The sequence below is a fragment of the Aquarana catesbeiana genome, linkage group LG03 (genome assembly GCF_042186555.1).
Source record: "Aquarana catesbeiana isolate 2022-GZ linkage group LG03, ASM4218655v1, whole genome shotgun sequence".
Lineage (NCBI taxonomy): Eukaryota > Metazoa > Chordata > Amphibia > Anura > Ranidae > Aquarana > Aquarana catesbeiana.
In genome coordinates this window covers 568,072,633-568,093,139 of record NC_133326.1, presented here as the reverse complement: position 1 = coordinate 568,093,139, position 20,507 = coordinate 568,072,633, and the positions used below count along the sequence as shown (strand labels likewise).

The 20,507-nt window shown below is 44.4% G+C and overlaps 2 protein-coding genes across 2 annotated transcripts; both read left to right on the top strand.

The window, feature by feature from the left end:
- Positions 1 to 6,275: 6,275 nt before the first annotated feature.
- LOC141132892 (E3 ubiquitin/ISG15 ligase TRIM25-like) lies at positions 6,276 to 9,562 on the top strand. The gene has a single exon (XM_073621844.1). The coding sequence runs from the start codon at positions 6,338 to 6,340 to the stop codon at positions 7,946 to 7,948; it is 1,611 nt and encodes a 536-aa protein (XP_073477945.1). The 5' UTR covers positions 6,276 to 6,337; the 3' UTR covers positions 7,949 to 9,562.
- Positions 9,563 to 14,550: 4,988 nt separating this feature from the next.
- On the top strand, positions 14,551 to 16,682 carry LOC141134647 (E3 ubiquitin/ISG15 ligase TRIM25-like). Its single transcript, XM_073624094.1, has one exon. The coding sequence runs from the start codon at positions 14,626 to 14,628 to the stop codon at positions 16,312 to 16,314; it is 1,689 nt and encodes a 562-aa protein (XP_073480195.1). The 5' UTR covers positions 14,551 to 14,625; the 3' UTR covers positions 16,315 to 16,682.
- The last annotated feature ends 3,825 nt before the right edge of the window (positions 16,683 to 20,507 follow it).

The following is a 20,507-nucleotide window of genomic DNA, read 5'->3' as shown; positions in this document are numbered from 1 at the left end:
AGGTCTCAAAGAGTCTCCGTAGTAGGATATCTGGACGATCTTCTTCTAAGGGAATGCTCTGGCCCCATACTAGTTCAAAACGTGTCAAGAACAGTACGGTTTTTACAACGCCTAGGTTGGATGCTAAATATGGACAAGTCAGCTCTTTGTCCAACTCAAGCCTTGGTATATCTGGTCTGGTCTTGGACACCGCCCAAGAAAAGGTGTTTCTTCCGCCCTTAAAGGTCGCTTCCATAGTCGAACTTGTACAGAAGGTGAAAAAAGAACTAACCCCTTCTATTCGGCTGTGCATGAGATTACTGGGCAAGATGGTGTCATCTTTCAGCGCAGTGCCATATGCACAGTTCCACTCGAGTCTTCCAGAACAGTATTCTAAAAGCCTGGGACAAGTCAGCTCGAACCCTGGATCAGCCTATGGTTCTCCAAAGGTTCTATGGAACCTCTCTTGGTGGTTAAAAACCAGCAACTTAAAAAGAGGGAAATCTTTTCCACCGGTAGCCTGGAAAGTGGTAACCACGGACGCCAGTCTTCTCGGCTGGGGAGCAGTCCTAGAGGAAGCGTCTTTTCAGGGAATTGACTCTGCCCATCAATCTATTGGAGATCCGGGCAGCTCGTCTGGCCCTGCGATTCTGGACATCCAGATTGCGGGGTCTTCCTGTCAGAGTCCAGTCCGACAACTCCACAGTAGTGGCATATATCAACCATGAGGGAGGTAACAGGAGTCGGGCAGCCCAAAGAGAGGTAGGTCATATACTGACCTGGACAGCAAAACATGTGCCGTTTCTGTCGGCAGTGTTTATTCCGGGGGTGGACAATTGGCAGGCGGATTTTCTAAGTCGCCAAAAATTGTTACCAGGGGAATGGTCCCTGCATCCTGAGGTTTTTCTACAGATCTGCCAATACTGGGCGACCCCAGATGTGGATCTGCTGGCATCCAGATTCAGTGCCAAGCTGGACAGATCCAAATTCTGCCACACTTACTACGCAGAATACGGGAGGAACGGAGGCCGGTGATCTTGGTGGCCCCAGCGTGGCCCAGGAGATCATGGTAATCGGAGACTGTAAAATTGGCAGTAGGGGACCCGTTGGTCCTTTCTTGCCGTCCAGACCTGTTGTCTCAAGGGCCCATATTTCATCCTTCTTTACGGTTGCTGAATTTGATGGCCTGGCTATTGAGACCAGACTATTGAAAGACCGTGGTGTTATGGGTTCAGTCTTGTCCACTTTGATAAACGCTAGAAAGTCCGTTTCTAGAGCTATCTATTATAGAGTCTGGAAGTCATACATTTCCTGGTGTGAGAAAAGGAAATGGAACCCTCGTAGGTATACGATTGGAAGAGTTCTTGCCTTTCTTCAAACAGGAGTAGACTTGCAGCTCGCTTTAGGGAAAATTAAAGGACAGATTTCGTCCTTATCTTTTTTTTTTTTTCCTAAGACCAATTGCATCCCATTCTTTGGTGCGAACCTTTGTCAAGGGAGTAGCACACCTGTGGCCACCGCTTAAACCACCTTTATGTCCTTGGGACCTAAATTTGGTCCTGTCAGCCTTACAGAGTCAACCCTTTGAACCTATTAGGCATATCCCTTTTGTCCTACCCTGTTTCCCCTAAAATAAGACCTAGCGTGATTGTCGGCGATTGCTTCAATATAAGCCCTACCCCCCAAATAAGCCCTAGTTAAAGTCCTTGTAGGTCTTATTTTCAGGGTAGGGCTTATATTCGGGGAAACGGGGTAGGACTTATTTGGAGGGTAGGGCTTATATTGCAGCCATCACCGACAATCACGCTAGGTCTTTTTTTAGGGGAAACAGGGTATTGACCACAAAATTAGTTTTCTTAGTGGCTATACCATCGGCTAGAAGGGTGTCAGAATTGGCCGCCCTTTCTTGCAAAGAACCTTTTATGATTCTTCATCAGGACAGAGTGGTCATGCGCCCTCGTCCGCATTTTCTACCGAAGGTGGTTTCCAAATTTCATTTGAATCAGGATATCATTTTACCTTCCTTTTTTTCCAAACCCTAAGACTAGGGAGGAAAGGTCGCTTCACTCATTGGATGTGGCGAGGGCGATGAAAGTTTACTTGGAAATGTCAGCTCCCTTTCGGAATACTGACTGTTTTTTTTGTCTTGCCTGAGGGTCCTAAAAAAGGACAGCCGGCAACGAGTTCAACTATATCCAGGTGGATTCGTCAGACTATTATCCAGGCGTATGGATTAAAGCGCAGGGTTCCACCCCGGGATTTAAGAGCACACTCCACTAGAGGGGTTAGTGCATCATGGGCAGTACGCCAGCAGGTTTCTATGGCTCAGGTTTGCAAAGCGGCCGCTTGGTCTTCAGTTCATACGTTCACCAGGTTTTACCAGGTGGATGTGAGATCTGAAAAAGAGACTGTTTTTGGCCACAGCGTGTTGCAGGCAGCTTTATAATCTCAGGCCCGTTGGGCTTAGGGATAATGTGTCCCCCCCCCCCCCTCAGATGCATTGCTTTAGGACATCCCACATAGTCATTATTATGGTGCTCTGTGTCCCGTGATGTACGATAAAGAAAAACAGATTTTTAAAACAGCTTACCTGTAAAATCCTTTTCTTGGAGTACATCACGGGACACAGAGGTCCCTCCCATCTTTCTAGGATCGTCATTGCTTGCTACAAAACTGAGGTACTTCCTGTATAGGAGGGGTTATATGGGAGGAACCGTCTTACTATTGGTTGCCAGTGTCCAATCACCTAAAGGTAAGCGTATAACCCACATAGTCATTAATCTGGTGCTCTGTGTCCCGTGATCCAAGAAAAGGATTTTACAGGTAAGCTGTTTTAAAAATCCGTTTTTAGACAGGAAGCCAGACTATCCACAATCACAGAACCTTGCTGTCAATTGAAGCTTCATGTTCTATGAGCAATACAGTGAATGAGTACTTAATTGAGGGACACATGATCTTCTAATGGTAAAATAATGTATCTGTTCAATCTCATAGGGGACACAACGACCAAAAGTGGTGACTCCACACGCTGCACCCCTTCCCCTTCAAGGACATAACTTCATAACTTTGACGTCTGATGTGAAAACATGCTATTTGCTCCATTCTTCTAGAATGAACTTTAATTCAGTCACCATAGGGACACTGCAAATCCGTCTTTAGAGGCACTGGAAATACTTCCACTGCTTTCCTTCTATCTTAAAGCATCTCACCAGCCTTACAAAGAAGGAATCAAAAACTGGACAAAGGTCATCCTCATCCACATCTTCTTCTTTAGAAGAGTCTGAAGAAGGTTCGTTGGCCTGAGAAAGATCTGAGACCAGTTACTGATTTTGGAAGGAAAACTGGACCTTGCCAGAATAGATAACCCTTGCACAAGGTGAGTTAAAACAACTCCTTTAGAGTGTCTTAACCACATGCTTAAGGAATTGTGACAATGGTGTTCAACATTATCTTAAGTACTGACTGCTTGAACAAAGCAAGATCCATACAGTCATGCTCATCTGCATCTTCTTTGATAGAGTCTGAGGAGGGTTGATTAGCCTGGGAAAGTTCTGAGACTAGTTGACTGGTTCTTGAAGGAATGAGTGAAAACGACTCCTTTTTAGAGCGTCTTGACTATGTGCTTAATGAATTGTGACAACCTTTTTGGTCCTCGTAATCTTTATTAGACTGCTTGAACAAAGCAGGATTCATACAGTCAGGTTCAGCCACATCTTCCTCTTTTTGGAAGAGTCTGAAGAGGACTGTGTGCCTGGGAAGCAGATTGACACTGTCCCCTATCTTCTCTTGTGGCGTTGGTCTTTGGTCTTTATTAGGGGTTGGCATTTGTTTTCCTGCACAAACAGAAGGAAGGCAAAAAATAGTGAGCTTGTTCAATGACTATTAAGCAGCAGTACAATGCCTCATCCACAAGGAAGCTCAGTATCCCAGTAATAAGGAATGTGTCCACGCCAGCCATGATTTCCTGTCCCTTCACAGGGTGAGTGGAAACAACTCCTTTGGAGTGTATTGACCACATGTTAAATGAATGTGCCAGCCTGTTAGGTGTCATCTTTATCCTTGGCTGCTTGAACCAGCTGGATACATACAGTCACGTTCATCCGTATCGTCTCTTTAGAAGAGTTTAAAGAGAATTGTGTGCCTGGGAAGACTAGTAACCTCTTCACAGGGCGAGTGGAAACACTCTTTTAGAGTATATTGACCACGTAGTTAATGAATGTGACAACCTGTTACAGTATCTCACAAAAGTGAGTACACCCCTCACATTTTTGTAAATATTTTGTCATCTTTTCATGTGACAACACTGAAGAAATGGCACTTTGCTACAATGTAAAGTAGTAAATTTTCTGTCCCCTCAAAATAACTCAACACACAGCCATTAATGTCTAAACCGCTGGCAACAAAAGTGAGTACACCCCTAAGTGAAAATGTCCAAATTGGGCCCAATTAGCTATTTTCCCTCCCCGGTGTCATGTGACTCGTTAGTGTTACAAGGTCTCAGGTGTGAATGAGGAGCAGGTGTGTTAAATGTGGTGTTATCGCTCTCACTCTCTCACTGATCACTGGAAGTTCAACTCTGCATCTCATAGCAAAGAACTCTCTGAAGATCTGAAAAAAAAGAATTGTTGCTCTACATAAAGATGGCCTAGGCTATAAGAAGATTGCCAAGACCCTGAAACTGAGCTGCAGCACGGTGGCCAAGACCATACAGCAGTTTAACAGGACAGGTTCCACTCAGAACAGACCTCGCCATGGTCGACCAAAGAAGTTGAGTGCACGTGCTCAGCGTCATATCCAGAGGTTGTCTTTGGGAAATAGGCATATGAGTGCTGCCAGCATTTCTGCAGAAGTTGAAGGGGTGAGTCAGCTTGTCAGTGCTCAGACCATACGCCGCACACTGCATCAAATTGGTCTGCATGGCTGTCTTCCCAGAATGAAGCCTCTTCTAAAGATGATGCACAAGAAAGCCCGCAAACAGTTTGCTGAAGACAAGCAGACTAATGGCCCGTACACACGATCTGAATATCGTATGAACATGGTCGTCCGAGGAAGAATCGTATGATTTTCGGATCGCGTGTACACTACTTTCGGCAACCGATCACGACCGTTTAAATTTTGCTCGTACGATTCCAGATCAGTCAATATAGTTGTCGTCCGAAAATACAATACAAATACATTACAACACATGACATAACTTCTGATTATTTTTTTTTTTTTCTGTCGTACGAGAATTTTCGTGACTATCTACCGATTTAATTTCTACTTGTGACTATTAAGTGGAAACAGTCGTACGATCTGTCGTACGATATTCAGATCGCGTGTACGAGCCATTAGGACATGGATTACTGGAACCATGTCCTGTGGTCTGATGAGACCAAGATAAACTTATTTGGTTAAGATGGTGTCAAGCGTATGTGGCGGCAACCAGGCGAGGAGTACAAAGACAGGTGTGTCTTGCCTACAGTCAAGCATGGTGGGAGTGTCATGGTCTGGGGTTGCATGAGTGCTGCCACATGGTAATCCTCTCAGAAAACGCATTTTGCTGCATGTTTTGGAAATGTACGTCGCGTTTCGGTGATCCGCACTGAATATGTGCATGCAGCATAAATGGCAAGGCAAGGTGTTTTCTGTGTGGGCTGCCTCCCATTTAGAAATGTGCAGATGCGACACGTGTTTGTCATGCATTCCCATAACATGCGGCAAAGCACATGTTATTTTTGCAGGTTGCCGAGCGTTTGGAAAAGCTCAGATGTGAATGCAGGCTAATTGTTAATGACATACCAATCATGGTTAGCAGATGCGTGTTTTGCCTCGTGACAAAACGTGCTACAAACGCGCCAAAATGCATGACACTCCATGATCAAAAGCAAAAGCACGCAAAATAAAAAAATGGGAGTGGGAACGTGTGTTTCAGATGTAAATGGGATGTGCTAGAGAGGAAGTTTAGACAGCAAGGATGACTAGGGAGGAGAGGTGAGGGTTAAAAAAAAAAAAAAACACTCATCTGTCAAAGTCACTTCTTTTCTAATGCTGATGCGACTTCTGTGAGATAGTCTATGGGGCCAAGTCGCACTAGGAGAGCACCAAAGTAGTGCAGGAACCCTTTTTAAGACGCAAGGTCTTGAGCCACACTGATTGGAACTGCCACCATTAAACATAATGTGATTTCAATTGTCATGCAATTCTGTGTGTTCCAAGTCGCATCATAAGTCTCACTATTGTGAACCAGGGCTTAACCTTCTGCCATTTAAATGTGTCTTTGTGATTTTTAAATATCATAATGCAAAGATTAGTCACCCTGTCATCTTCATGGTTTCTGTCAGACTTTCACTTTCATTTCTTTGCTATACTTTCAGTCATGGCATCTGCAGATGTGAGAAAGGAGCTGCTGGACTGTTCTGTCTGTCTGAACATTTATACGGATCCTGTAACACTGAGATGTGGACACAACTTCTGCAGGGTCTGTATTGATCGGGTGTTGGATACACAGGTAGGATCTGGAGTTTATTCCTGTCCTGAATGCCGAGCAGAGTCTGTGGAGAGGCCTGTACTGATAAGGAACATAACTCTGTGTAACATCGTGGAGAGTTTCATCTTTCCTCAGCCAACTCAGGATGAGACTGGAGTCTTCTGTACTTACTGTGTGGACTCTCCTGTACCAGCGGTTAAATCTTGTCTTCATTGTGAAGCTTCTCTGTGTGATAAACACCTGATAGTCCACACCAATGCACCAGAACATGTCATGACTGAACCCACCACCTCTCTGGGGAACAGGAAATGCTCCATCCATAGGGAGCTCTTGAAGTATTATTGCATTGAGGACTCCCTCTGTGTCTGTGTTTCCTGTAGCTTGGCTGGAGAACATCGGGGACATCAGGTGGAGATACTGGATAAGGCTTCTGAGAAGAAGAGGAGGAGACTGAGAAATGTTCTGCAGGAGCTGATCACTAAGAGAGAGGAGACTAAGAGAAGAGCCCAGAGTCTACAGGAATGCAGGAAAAGAGTACAAGAAAATGCAGCTGGTGAAGCAGAGAGATTTAGCGCCTTGCTCACTGACCTCAGGAGAAAGCTGGAAGACCTGGAGAGGAAGGTCCTGAGTGAAATGTCCAGGGAGGAAGAGAAGCTTTCACTGTCCATCTCTGATATGATCCAGCAGCTGGAAATAAAGAAGGATCAACTGTCCAGGAAGATTCATCACATTGAGGAGATGTGTAACATGACTGATCCACTGACTGTCTTACAGGAATCAGATATAGAAGAAGAGGAAGCAGATAATGAGGACAGAGAGAGATATGACAAGCAGATCCATAATGGGGGTCATCTGGATGTGGGTTTGATTTTGCAGACATTACACACATTATCTCAGATTGTAGGAGGTATGAAGATCGAGGTCTATGTACCAAAACCTGCAGATATAATACTAGATATAAACACAGCACATAATAAGCTCCATATATCAGATGACAGAAAAACTGCATTCTGGTCTGAAACAAATCGGAATCGCCCAAAAACACCAGAGAGATTTCAGAGTTATAATAATGTATTAAGCAGCAGGGGGTTTACATCAGGGCGGTATTACTGGGACACTGATTGCAGCAAAATAGCATGGTGGAGGATAGGGATGTGTTATCCCAGTATAGAGAGAGAAGGTGATCAGTCAAGTATTGGTGAAAACAACAAGTCTTGGGCCTTGCGTTGGGAAAAGAACACATTAGCAGTAATACATGACGGTAAAGAGATCCAATTACCTCCTAAGGATTTCAGTAAACAAGTCAGGATCTCTCTGGATTATGAAGCTGGACAGCTGTCCTTTTATGAGCTCTCTCAGCCAATCAGACTCCTCCACACCTTCACCGCCACCTTCACAGAGCCCCTCCATGCTGTGTTATGTGTGTACTGGAGAAAGGTGAACAATGTGTATGTAGACAGTTGGGTGAGAATTCTAAATAGCCAGAAAAATCAGATGTAAGAAATCTGTATGTTAGTAACATCACAGATTGGTGATCCTGACTCGCTATCTCAGACATTGATCAGATCAGTAAATATTAGCTCCACCCCCAGCATAGATTTCAGATCTGTTAAAATATATTTATTTGTTTGAGTTTTGACATTCTCCTGGTAATAAATACATCCACCATTGCTTTTCTTTCCATTGATCACCCTTCTGAGAGTCAGCTGATGGCATTTTCTGGAGTGAGGAACATGGAGCAGCTGAACACTCCTGCCAATAGGGGCAATACAGTAGGGGGCAAAGCAGCAACTGGAGAATACAGGTTACTAAGGGAAATGTTAAATCCCCCAAATCATCTTGTTATTGATAATGGTTGATTATTTCAAAGTTTAGGAATGTATCTACTAATCTTTTATATCATTTTTTCATTGCTTAGATAAAACACATTCATTTTGTGTTTCATTTAGAGTGTAAAGAATGCTGAGCTTTGTAATAAGAAAGCCCAGCACTACCTCTTTCTAGATCCGTACGGGTCGGCGTCCCTAGCACAGCTTTTCACAACCTTTTCACTTTGGGGAAATCTTGAAATTTTAAGGTATCGAGGGAACCCTGCAAAAATTTTAAAGAGTGATCATAAAGTTGCAGATATAATGTAAAAAAAGACTATAGTGTAAATGGACTTGACACTAAGGGCCCTATCACACTGATCAGTTTTGATGTGCTTTTGGTGTTTAGAAAACAGAACAGCATGAAAAATGTATCCCTTTAACTCCATGAAACTCTTTACACCAATGTGCAGTGGGTGCGATGCTTTTTTAAATATGCTGCATTTTTTTGGTGCGTGTTTACATTTTTCTGACATTTGTTGTTTACAAGTAAAAATCTTTTTTTTTTTTTTGCTAGAAAATTACTTAGAACCCCCAAACAAAGTGCACCAAAAACACCCCTCCCCATTTAAATGAATGGAAAATGCATCAAAAAGCACTCGTGGTGCATTCTGGTGCATTTTTTGAGTGCATGTCCAAGTTTCATAGGTACATACTGGGAGACAGGAATCCATAAAATGCGCTAAAAATATATACCCCAGTTTTAAGCACAGCAATGTAAAAGGACCCTAAGGTAAGTCTTATGCCACTCTGTTCTATACAGGAAAATAATTTTCTGTATTATTCTTAAAACTATTATGAAGGAACTAGTACCAAGAAAGGAACAGCAGACAGTGAACATTTTAGTGATCCCTCACACTGGAGGATGATGGAAAAGGTGATCTGTGGAAATTTTGCCAATGCTCACTATTCAAGGAACCCGTAACAACCGCTATATGAACCCTGCGGTCCCACAGAACTCTGGTTCAGAATTGCTTCCCTACCAGGAAATGCGCTGTGTAAGAAAAGAATTAGTCCTCAATCAATAACCAATCACATTTCGCCCTTAAATTATTTTTAGATTTTGAAATGTTGAGAGATATTTTTTTGTATTCCTCTTTCTTGTTCCCAGCTTTAATTTGCATTTTGTTTTGAAAAACTATTTTGTTGAGACAACACTCAAAGCTAACCAGTAGATGGCAGTGTCAGATCTAGCATTTATTGCTTCGGTACAACTGCTGTGTATAATAAAACAATCCTAAAATAACTGATTTGTGTCTTTTCTTTTAAATGGACACTTTTTACTCTGAAGAGGCGAAGTGAAAACCTAGGGGCCCATCTGTAAAACCAGAAAGCAGGTTCACTTATGTTTCAAATATGTATAGTACTGTGCAAATATTTTAGGCAGGTGTGAATAAATGCTGTAAATGAAGAATGCTTTCAGAAACAGAAGTGTTAATAGTTAATTGATTTAAATAAACAAAATGGAAACTAAATGAGCAGAAGAGAAAATAATTAAAATTTAAATCAAAATAATATCAATATTTGGTGTGACCACCAGTGGCGGCTGGTGCTCAAAATTTTTTGGGGGTGCGCAAACAAACATACTGAAAAAAAAACATCAATTGCAGCCATTGTGCCCCATGAAATGCTGCCATTGTGCCCCATGAAATGCTGCCATTGTGCCCCATGAAATGCTGCCATTGTGCCCCATGAAATGCTGCCATTGTGCCCCATGAAATGCTGCCATTGTGCCCCATGAAATGCCGCCATTGTGCCCCATGAAATGCCGCCATTGTGCCCCATGAAATGCCGCCATTGTGCCCTCTGCCCACTGTCTGACCAGCACTTACTCCATCTTGGTGGCGGGTCGGGCAGGGCGAGTTGTGTCCTCCATGTGTCTTGTCTTCCTGCTTCCTGCTAGGTGTCCAATAGCAGCGCCTGTCCTTTCAGCCAATCAGGTGACGGGTATCAGACCCGCACTACCTGATTGGCTGAGAGGCGGTTCAGTGTTAGAAAAGCAAATATTCATTTGCTTTTTCTAACACACCTGGGTGGACTCCGAGCGCAATGCTCTGCGCTCCGAGTCCACCTATTAGAGCCTAGGGCTCTAATCGGGTCCTTCAAAAAAAATTCAGGCGCCCGGCATCCTAAAAAGGGGTTGGCAGGGATGGCCATGGATAGATTCATGCAATGCATGAATCTATCCATCCTACATAGGGGGGGGGGGCTGGAGACAGGGGCGCAAGGTGAGTTCAAACAACTCATTTAGAGTGTCTTAACCACATGCTTAATGAATTGTGACAATGGTGTTCAACATCATCTTAATCACTGGCTGCTTGAACAAAGCAAGATCCATACAGTCATGCTCATCTGCATCTTCTTTGATAGAGTCTGAGGAGGGTTGATTAGCCTGGGAAAGTTCTCAGACTAGTTGACTGGCTCTTGAAGGAATGAGTGAAAACGACTCCTTTTGGAGTGTCTTGACTATGTGCTTAATGAATTGTGACAACCTTTTTGGACCTCGTAATCTTTATCACTGACTGCTTGAACAAAGCAGGATTCATACAGTCAGGTTCAGCCACATCTTCCTCTTTGGAAGAGTCTGAAGAGGACTGTGTGCCTGGGAAGCAGATTGGCACTATCCCATAGGTGTGCGTAGCCTATTGCATTAGAGTGTGCACCCCAAAACTCAAACACACGTGTGTGTATGGGTATGGTGGCAGAAGAACGAAGGGACACTTCTCAATTCAATGTAAGTGGCAGCCCTGACCCCTGCAGCCAGAACTATGAAAGCACTATCGAATTCTGTGGCTCTGAGCTGCTGTATCCCTCCACAAATTAAAGGAAAAGTCCCCTGTCCTACATATACCACACTGATTATTTTGGACAAGGTATTAAAAAAAATCTTTAGACACTCAAACATGGACTGTGAATTTGGGGGTGCTGAAAGAGAACCTGCACACAGAACCATATGCTTATGGGCACCAGTGATTAGGGTGTGCCCAGGCACACCTGGCACACCCCCTGCGCACGCCTATGCACTATCCCCTATCTTTTCTTGTGGCGTTGGTCTTTGGTCTTTATTAGGGGTTGGCATTTGTTTTCCTGCACAAACAGAAGGAAGGCAAAAAACAGTGAGCTTGTTCAATGACTATTAAGCAGCAGTACAGTGCCTCATCCACAAGGAAGCTCAGTATCCCAGTAATAAGGAATGTGTCCACGCCAGCCATTATTTTGCACTGCTTCCCCACTGAAAGTGATTTACACCTTATATGCCATCCCAGAAACCAGCAGTGGGGCTCCCTGATAGATGATGCATTTAGCAGGTGAACACAGGGACCACATCTCAGCAGAGCTGGATGGACAGCCCGAAGTTTATTCAGGCCAGGTAGGAGACGTGCCAATTTCCTGGATCCTGTCCCTTTACAGGGTGAGTGGAAACAACTCCTTTGGAGTGTATTGACCACATGTTACATGAATGTGCCAGCCTGTTAGGTGTCATCCTCTTTATCCTTGGCTGCTTGATCCAGCTGGATTCATACAGTCACGTTCATCCGTATCTTCTCTTTAGAAGAGTTTGAAGAGAATTGTGTGCCTGGGTAGACTAGTAACCTCTTCACAGGGTGAGTGGAAACACTCTTTTAGAGAATATTGACCACGTATTTAATGAATATGACAACCTGTTACAGTATTCTCACAAAAGTGAGTACACCCCTCACATTTTTGTAAATATTTTATTCTCTTTTCATGTGACAACACTGAAGAAATGACACTTTGCTACAATGTAAAGTAGTGAGTGTACAGCTTGTATAACAGTGTAAATTTTCTGTCTCCTCAAAATAACTCAACACACAGCCATTAATGTCTAAACCACTGGCAACAAAAGTGAGTACACCCCTAAGTGAAAATGTCCAAATTGGGCCCAATTAGCTATTTTCCCTCCCCGGTATCATGTGACTCGTTAGTGTTACAAGGTCTCAGGTGTGAATGAGGAGCAGGTGTGTTAAATTTTGGTTTTATCGCTCTCACTCACTCATACTGGTCACTGGAAGTTCAATTTTGGCACCTCATAGCAAAGAACTCTCTGAGGATCTGAAAAAAGAATTGTAGCTCTACATAAAGATGGCCTAGGCCATAGGCGTCATTAAGCCGGGGCTATTGAGGCTGGAGCCCCGAATGTGGGGCCAATAGCCCAGAGTGTCTGAGCGCCGGAGAAAGGGACAGATAATAGGTCAGTCAGACAGCAGCAGCGGCAGCCGCCGTTTACCTGTATGATTAGGTGTTTTTCAGCGCCGCCCACTGCATGACTGACAGGCGGAGTGATATGCCACCTGGCCTGAGGTACGCAGCAGGAGGTCAGGAGAACGCCGGCGCGGCGATGCCCCCTTCTCCCTCACTCCCAACCTCCCAGATTCACGCTGGAGGCCACGGTGGCTGTGACTGGGATAGTCACAGAACGAAGAATAAAGGAAAAAAAAAAAGGTGTGTGTGTGTGTGTGTGTGTGTGTGTGTGTGTGTGTGTGTCTCTCTCTCTCTGGCACAGTGGCTGCGATGGACGGGGCACAATGGCTGCAATTGATGGGCACAGTGGCTGTATTTGGGGCACAGTGGCTGCATTTGACTGCCCCTTGGCTAATTTTAAATAAATAAACTTAGGCTTTAAGGGGGTAAGGGCAGGTAGGTCAGTGTGGGTCAGTGTAGGTCAGTTTGTGTCAGGTAGGTCAGTGTATGTCAGATGGGTAGGTCAATGTGTGTCAGGTAGGTCAGTGTGTGTTGGCCAGATAGGTCAGTTTGGATCAGGTAGGTCAGTGTGTGTCAGGTTAGTACGTGTCAGGCATGTCATGTAGGTCAGTGTGTGTCAGGTAGGTAACACCCCCCTCCATACAACCCCCACCGCCCGCCATACCATCCCCCCTGGTGCCGGGCTCTGACTTCGGACTGAAGCCCCTGGTCTTTTTGCCACCTACCAACGCCCCTGGCCTAAGCTATAAGCAGATTGCCAAGACCCTGAAACTGAGCTGCAGCACGGTGGCCAAGACCATACAGAAGTTTAACAGGACAGGTTCCACTCAGAACAGACCTCGCCATGGTCGACCAAAGAAGTTGAGTGCACGTGTTCAGCATCCTATCCAGAGGTTGTCTTTGGGAAATGGGCATATGAGTGCTGCCAGCATTGCTGCAGAGGTTGAAGGGGTGGGGGGTCAGCCTGTCAGTGCTCAGACCATACACTGCATCAAATTGGTCTGCATGGCTGTCTTCCCAGAATGAAGCCTCTTCTAAAGATGATGCACAAGAATGCCCACAAACAGCTTGCTGAAGACAAGCAGATTAAGGACATAGATTACTGGAACCATGTCCTGTGGTCTGAGACCACGATAAACTTATTTGGTTCAGATATGTGGCAGCAATCAGGTGAGGAGTACAAAGACAAGTATGTCTTGCCTACAGTCAAGCATGGTGGTGGGAGTGTCATTGTCTGGGGTTGCATGAGTGCTGCCGCATGGCAATCCGCACAGAAAACTCATTTTGCTGCATGTTTTGGAAATGTGCGCCGCACTTGAGTTCCGGCGACCCGCACTGAATATGTGAATGCAGCATAAATGGCAAGGTGTTTTCTATGTGGGCTGCCTCTCATTTAGAAATGTGCAGATGCGACACATGTTTGTCATGCATTCCCATAACATGCGGCAAAGCACACGTTTTTTTGTGCAGGTTGCCGAGCGTTTGGAAAAGCTCAGATGTGAAAGCTGACTAATTGTTAATGACATACCAATCATGATTAGCAGATGCGTGTTTTGCCTCGTGACAAAACGTGCTACAAACGCACCAAAATGTGTGACACTCCATGATCAAAAGCATTCTTTGGGATGTTTGTCCCACGTGGGGCCGCCCATTTAAGTGAATAGGCTGCTCTATGCTCAATGCATGCTTACACAGGCAAAGCACGCACAATAAAAAATGGGAGTGGGAACGTGTGTTTCAGGTGTAAATGGGATGTGCTAGAGAGGAAGTTTTTAGACAGCAAGGATGACCAGGAAGGAGAGATGAGGGTTAAAAAAACACTCATCCTTCAAAGTCGCTTCTTGTCTAATGCTGATGCGACTTCTGTGAGATAATACTGGGAGAGCACCAAAGTAGTGCAGGAACCCTTTTTAAGACGCAAGGTCTTGAGCCACACTGATTGGAACTGCCACCATTAAACATAATGTGATTTCAATTGTCATGCAATTCTGTGAGTTCCAAGTCGCATCATAAGTCTCACTAGTGTGAACCAGGGCTTAACCTTCTGCCATTATAAATGTGTCTTTGTGATTTTTAAATATCATAATGCAAAGCTTAGTCACCCTGTCATCTTCATGGTTTCTGTCAGACTTTCACTTTTATTTCTTTGCTATACTTTCAGCCATGGCGTCTGCAGATGTGAGAAAGGAGCTGCTGGACTGTTCTATCTGTCTGAACATTTATACGGATCCTGTAACACTGAGATGTGGACACAACTTCTGCCGGGTCTGTATTGATCGGGTGTTGGATACACAGGTAGGATCTGGAATTTATTTCTGTCCTGAATGCCGAGCAGAGTCTGTGGAGAGGCCTGTACTGATAAGGAACATAACTCTGTGTAACATCGTGGAGAGTTTCATCTTTACTCAGCCAACTCAGGATGAGACTGGAGTCTTCTGTACTTACTGTGTGGACTCTCCTGTACCAGCGGTTAAATCTTGTCTTCATTGTGAAGCTTCTCTGTGTGATAAACACCTGATAGTCCACACCAATGCACCAGAACATGTCATGACTGAACCCACCACCTCTCTGGGGAACAGGAAATGCTCCATCCATAGGGAGCTCTTGAAGTATTATTGCATTGAAGACTCCCTCTGTGTTTGTGTGTCTTGTAGGTTGGATGGAGAGCACCAGGGACATCAGGTGGAGATACTGGATGAGGCCTCTGAAAAGAAGAAAAAGAGACTGATAAATGTTCTGCAGGAGTTGATCTCCAAGAGAGAGGAGACTGAGAGAAGAGTCCAGAGTCTACAGGAACGCTGGGAACAAGTACACGAAAATGCAGCTGGTGCAGTAGCGACCTTTAGCGCCTTGCTCACTGACCTCAGGAGAAAGCTGGAAGACCTGCAGTGGAAGGTCCTGAGTGAAATGTCCAGGGAGGAAGAGAAGCTTTCACTGTCCATCTCTGATATGATCCAGCAGCTGGAAATAAAGAAGGATCAACTGTCCAGGAAGATTCTTCACATTGAGGAGATGTGTAACATGACTGATCCACTGACTGTCTTACAGGAATCAGATATAGAAGAAGAGGAAGCAGATAATGAGGACAGAGAGAGATATGACAAGCAGATCCATAATGGGGGTCATCTGGATGTGGGTTTGATTTTGCAGACATTACACACATTATCTCAGATTGTAGGAGGTATGAAGATCGAGGTCTATGTACCAAAACCTGCAGATATAATACTAGATATAAACACAGCTCATAATAAGCTCCATATATCAGATGACAGAAAAACTGCATTCTGGTCTGAAACAAATCAGAATCGCCCCAAAACACCAGAGAGATTTCAGAGTTATAATAATGTATTAAGCAGCAGCAGTTTTACATCAGGGCGGTATTACTGGGACACTGATTGCAGCACAGAAGCAGGGTGGAAGATAGGGATGTGTTATCCCAGTATAGAGAGAAAAGGTAATCGGTCACGTATTGGTGAAAACAACAAGTCTTGGTGCTTGCGTTGGGAACATAGCACATTAACAGTAATACATGACAGTAAAGAGATCCAATTACCTCCTAATGCTTTCAGTAAACGAGTCAGGATCTCTGTGGATTATGAAGCTGGACAGCTGTCCTTTTATGATCTCTCTCAGCCAATTGGACACATCCACACCTTCACCGCCACCTTCACAGAGCCCCTCCATGCTGTGTTATGTGTGTACTGGAGAAAGGTGAACAATGTGTATGTAGACAGTTGGGTGAGAATTCTAAGTAGCCAGAAAAATTCGATGTAAGAAATCTGTGTTTTAGTAACATTACAGGTTGATTATTCTGACTCGTGATCTCAAACACTGTCAAGTCATTAGTTTTATCATTCTCCTGGTAATAAATACATCCACCATTGCTTTCCTTCTGAGAGTCAGCTGATGGCATTTTCTGGAGTGAGGAACCAGAAAAGCTGAACACTCCTGCCAATAGGGGCAATACATTATTTGTAGGGGGCAAAGCAGCAACTGAAGTATACAGGACACTGAGGGAAATATTAAATCTCCCAAATCATCTTGTTATTGATAATAGTTCATTATTATTTTAATGTTTACAAATGTATCGACTAATCTTTTATGTAATCTTTTCATTGCTTAAATAAAACACATTTCATTTTTTTTTTTTTTCATTTAGGTTGTAAAGAATGCTGAGCTTGGTAATAAGAAAGCCCAGCACTACCTCTCTAGATGATCCATATGGGTCTGCACTTCCTAGCACAGCCTTCTCAAACTTTTCACTTCAGGGGAAGTCTTATGAAAATTATTTTAATGTTTCAGGGAGCTCTGTAAAAACTTTAAGGCGTGATCAGAAAGTTGCAGATATAATAATAATAAAAAAAAAAAAAGAATATAGTGTAACTAGACTTGACACTAAGGACCCTTTTCACGACAATCAGTTTTTTATGTACTTTTGGTGTTTAACCACTTGCCTACCAGGCACTTACACCCCCTTCCTGCCCAAGCCATTTTTCAGCTTTCAGCGCTGTCACACTTTGAATGACAATTGCGCGGTCATACAACACTGTACCCAAACAAATTTTTTATCATTTTCTTCACACAAATAGAGCTTTCTGGTGTGTCTTTTATCTATATGAACATTTTTCACTCTGGAGAGGTGAACTGAAAACCTAAGGGCCCATCTGTAAAACCTTCAAGCAGGCTCACTTGTGTTTCAAAGATGTATATTTTCAAAGCAGAAAATAATTTGCAGATATTCACCCACTTTTTAACCACTTGCTTACTGGACACCTAAACCCCCCTCCTGCCCAGACCAATTTTTAGCTTTTAGCGCTGTCACTCTTTGAATGACAATTGCGCGGTCATATAACACTGTACCCAAATGAAATGTTTATAATTTTTTCCCAACAAATAGAGCTTTCTTTTGGTGGTATTTGATCACCTCCTGGGTTTTTTTATTTTTTGTTAAACAAATTAAAGACCAAATTAAAAAAAAAAAAAATACAAAACTGTTTTATATTTTGTTAATAAATTTTGCAAACGGGTAATTTTTCTCCTTCATTGATGTACGCTGATGAGGCTACACTGATTGGCACCGATAGGCTGCATTGATGGGCACTGATAAGGCGACACTGATGGGCACTGCTGAGGTGGCATTGGTGGGCACTGAGAGGTGGCACTGAAGGGCATTGATGGCACTGAAGGGCACTAATAGGTGGCACTGATAGCTGGCACTGATGGGTGGCAGTGATACTGATGGGTGGCAGTGATGAGCACTGGTAGGTGACATTGATGAGGTACTGATTGGCACCACTGGTGGGCATTGATAGATGGCACTGATTGCTGGCACTTGGGTACCGGTGGGCATTGGCTGACAGCTAAACAGGTGGTAAGGGGTCGGGAGCGACCCTTTACTCCGATCTGTGATCAGCTGAGTCTCATTGAGTCAGGTGATCACAGTGCGTGCCCTTCAGGGGGCGAGGCCAGCGTGCAAAGGGGAGGACTTATATTGACGGCTACAGCGCAGATCCGAACAAGTTAAATTTAACATTTCCTACATTTACATACCTCCCAACCGTCCCTGATTCGCCGGGACCGTCCCAGAAATTGGTTCCTGTCCCGGGGTCCCTGGCGAATCAGGGCTGAGTCCCGGAATGCCCATGGTGTGTGCGGGGTGTCTTGGTTCCCGCAAGCAACACATCTGGCAGCCGGCATCTCTCCTGGACACACAGTGCTGACTGGAGTGCACTAAACCTGCCCCTCCTCCTCCTGTACACAGCAGCAAACCCCCCCTCCTCTAACTGTGTCCTCCGCTCAACAGCCCCCCGCCAGCAGAAGACCTCCCTCCTCTGACTGTGTCCTCCGCATTCCAGACCCCCACCAGCAGCAGACCCCCCTCCTCTTACTGTGTTCTCCGCTCTCCAGACCCCTGCCAGCAGCAGACCCCCCCCTCCTCCTCCTGCTCTGACTGTGTCCTCTGCTCTCCCGAGTCCCACTCCTGCAGCTGAATGTGCTCTCTTTCTTCTGCCAGCAACACCTATGCCTGGATGGAGCCAGGAAGGGATCAGGGGATGGATGGAGCCAGGATGGGAACGGAGGAAGGATGGAGCAGGTAAAGGATCAGGGGGGTGGTTGGCGCTGGGATGGGATCGAGGAATGGATGGAGCCAGGATGGGATCAGGGGAAGGATGGAGCCGGGATGGGATCAGGGGAAGGATGGAGCCGGGATGGGATCAGGGGAAGGATGGAGCCGGGATGGGATCAGGGGTTGGGTGGTGCTGGGATTGGATCAGGGGGGTTGGATGGCGCGGGATGGGATCAGGGGGATGGATGTCACTGGGATGGGATCAGGGGGATGAATGGCGCTGTGATGGGATCTGTTCTTGGTCTGATTCTCAGTATACGAAATCCAAAGTTCATACTGAGAATGGAGAAGGTTTGAGTTGTGGTCCAGCAACCAAGCCTCAAAAAAACAAAACCCTCTTAATGGCTATGCACGTCTGACAGTGCCCTCTCTCGCTTGAAAAAAACGAAAGATAGAAAAGTGCTGCTGTTCCCTTCTGGAAAGGATTATTAGCAGCATATCCTAATTGTGCAGTGTTGGACAGCTGAATGCGTCAACTGAGAGACCAATGTCTCCGCTTTAAAGCTGTAAACTATTGGTTCCATCTAATGTGCACGCTGGAGAATAAAGACAAAGTGAGAAAAGTGTTGCACAGTCCAATTCATCAGAGCACGAAGAAGTTGTTGAATGTTCCTTGAGAAGAGCTAGAACAATCTCCTCCACAAGGAAGAAGTTGATCTTCTATGAAAGGTGGGACCTTTCCAGATCAATAGTTGGGTTGTGTTTGGATTTGGGAAATTAATTGTGTAGATTTGCTGTGTGTGAATTTGGGGGAAAGGTGAGGAGGGTGGATTGTCCTTGAGTGTTCATTTTGAGCTTTAACCCCCGAATGATTGCTCCTGTCTGATGATGCATGCAGACAGAAAAGTTCTGTGCACCTCCATTCTGTGGAGAATGGACAGCAGCACATTATCATTATAATTGTATGCAGCATCAGCCAGCTGATCGTGTTGGCTAGGTGGCTAATGTCATGTGCTGTAAGCTTCAGATTATTGGTCCGTATGATGGTACATGCTGTTCTTATTCTATATTTATGAACTCTGCACAGTAGCACTTCTCTTGCTCCGTATTCTTGGTCTGATTCTCAGTATACAAAATCTAGTTTGTACTGGGAAAGAAAGAGGGTTGAGCTGTGGGCCAACAACCAAGCCTCATTAAAAAAAATTTTAAAAAACACTCTTTATGGCTATGAACTGTCTCGTCTGACAGTGTCCTCGCAAGTTAAAAAAAAAAAAACGAAAGATAGAAAAGTGCTGCATGCCCCCTTCTGGAAAGAATGTTTTGGGGTGTAGTTGCAAGTATGCATATGCCATGTGTGAGAAACAACTTTTTATATAATATGACATTTTTGTGAAAAAAATAATTTTTTTAATTTCTTAATTTTCCAAAGAATTATGGGAAAAAATTACAATTTAAAAAAAAAAAAAAAGTCATCATGCCTCTTACTAAATACCTTCGATGGTCTACTTTCCAAAGAGGGGTCAATTGGGGGATATTTGTACGGTCGTGGCATGTTAGGCTGGTTCACACTTAGGCTCGATTCACATCTATGCATATTGCTTTTAAGCGTTTCTGCAGTGCTTTTTGCGGTGCTTGCCGCGTTTTTACCACGATTTTGTTTTTGTTTTGCACTGTATATAGCTGGCCGCTGCGTCCTTAACAACCGATGAGCTGGCAGCTTAATGTAATAAAAAAAGAATTGCTGGCTAAAAAAAAAAAAAAAAAAAAAAAAAAAAAAAAAGCGTTTGGTCCCCCCACAGGTCCATACCAGGCACTTTGGTCTAGTATGGATTCGGAGGGGAGCCCCCCATGCCAATTTTTTTTTTTTTTTAAATGGAGTGGGGCCCCCCCAAAAAAAAAT

Bases quoted from the DNA above. Each gene is read 5' to 3' on its own strand.
- LOC141132892 (XM_073621844.1), top strand. From the start codon at position 6,338: ATGGCATCTGCAGATGTGAGAAAGGAGCTGCTGGACTGTTCTGTCTGT.
- LOC141134647 (XM_073624094.1), top strand. From the start codon at position 14,626: ATGCAAAGCTTAGTCACCCTGTCATCTTCATGGTTTCTGTCAGACTTT.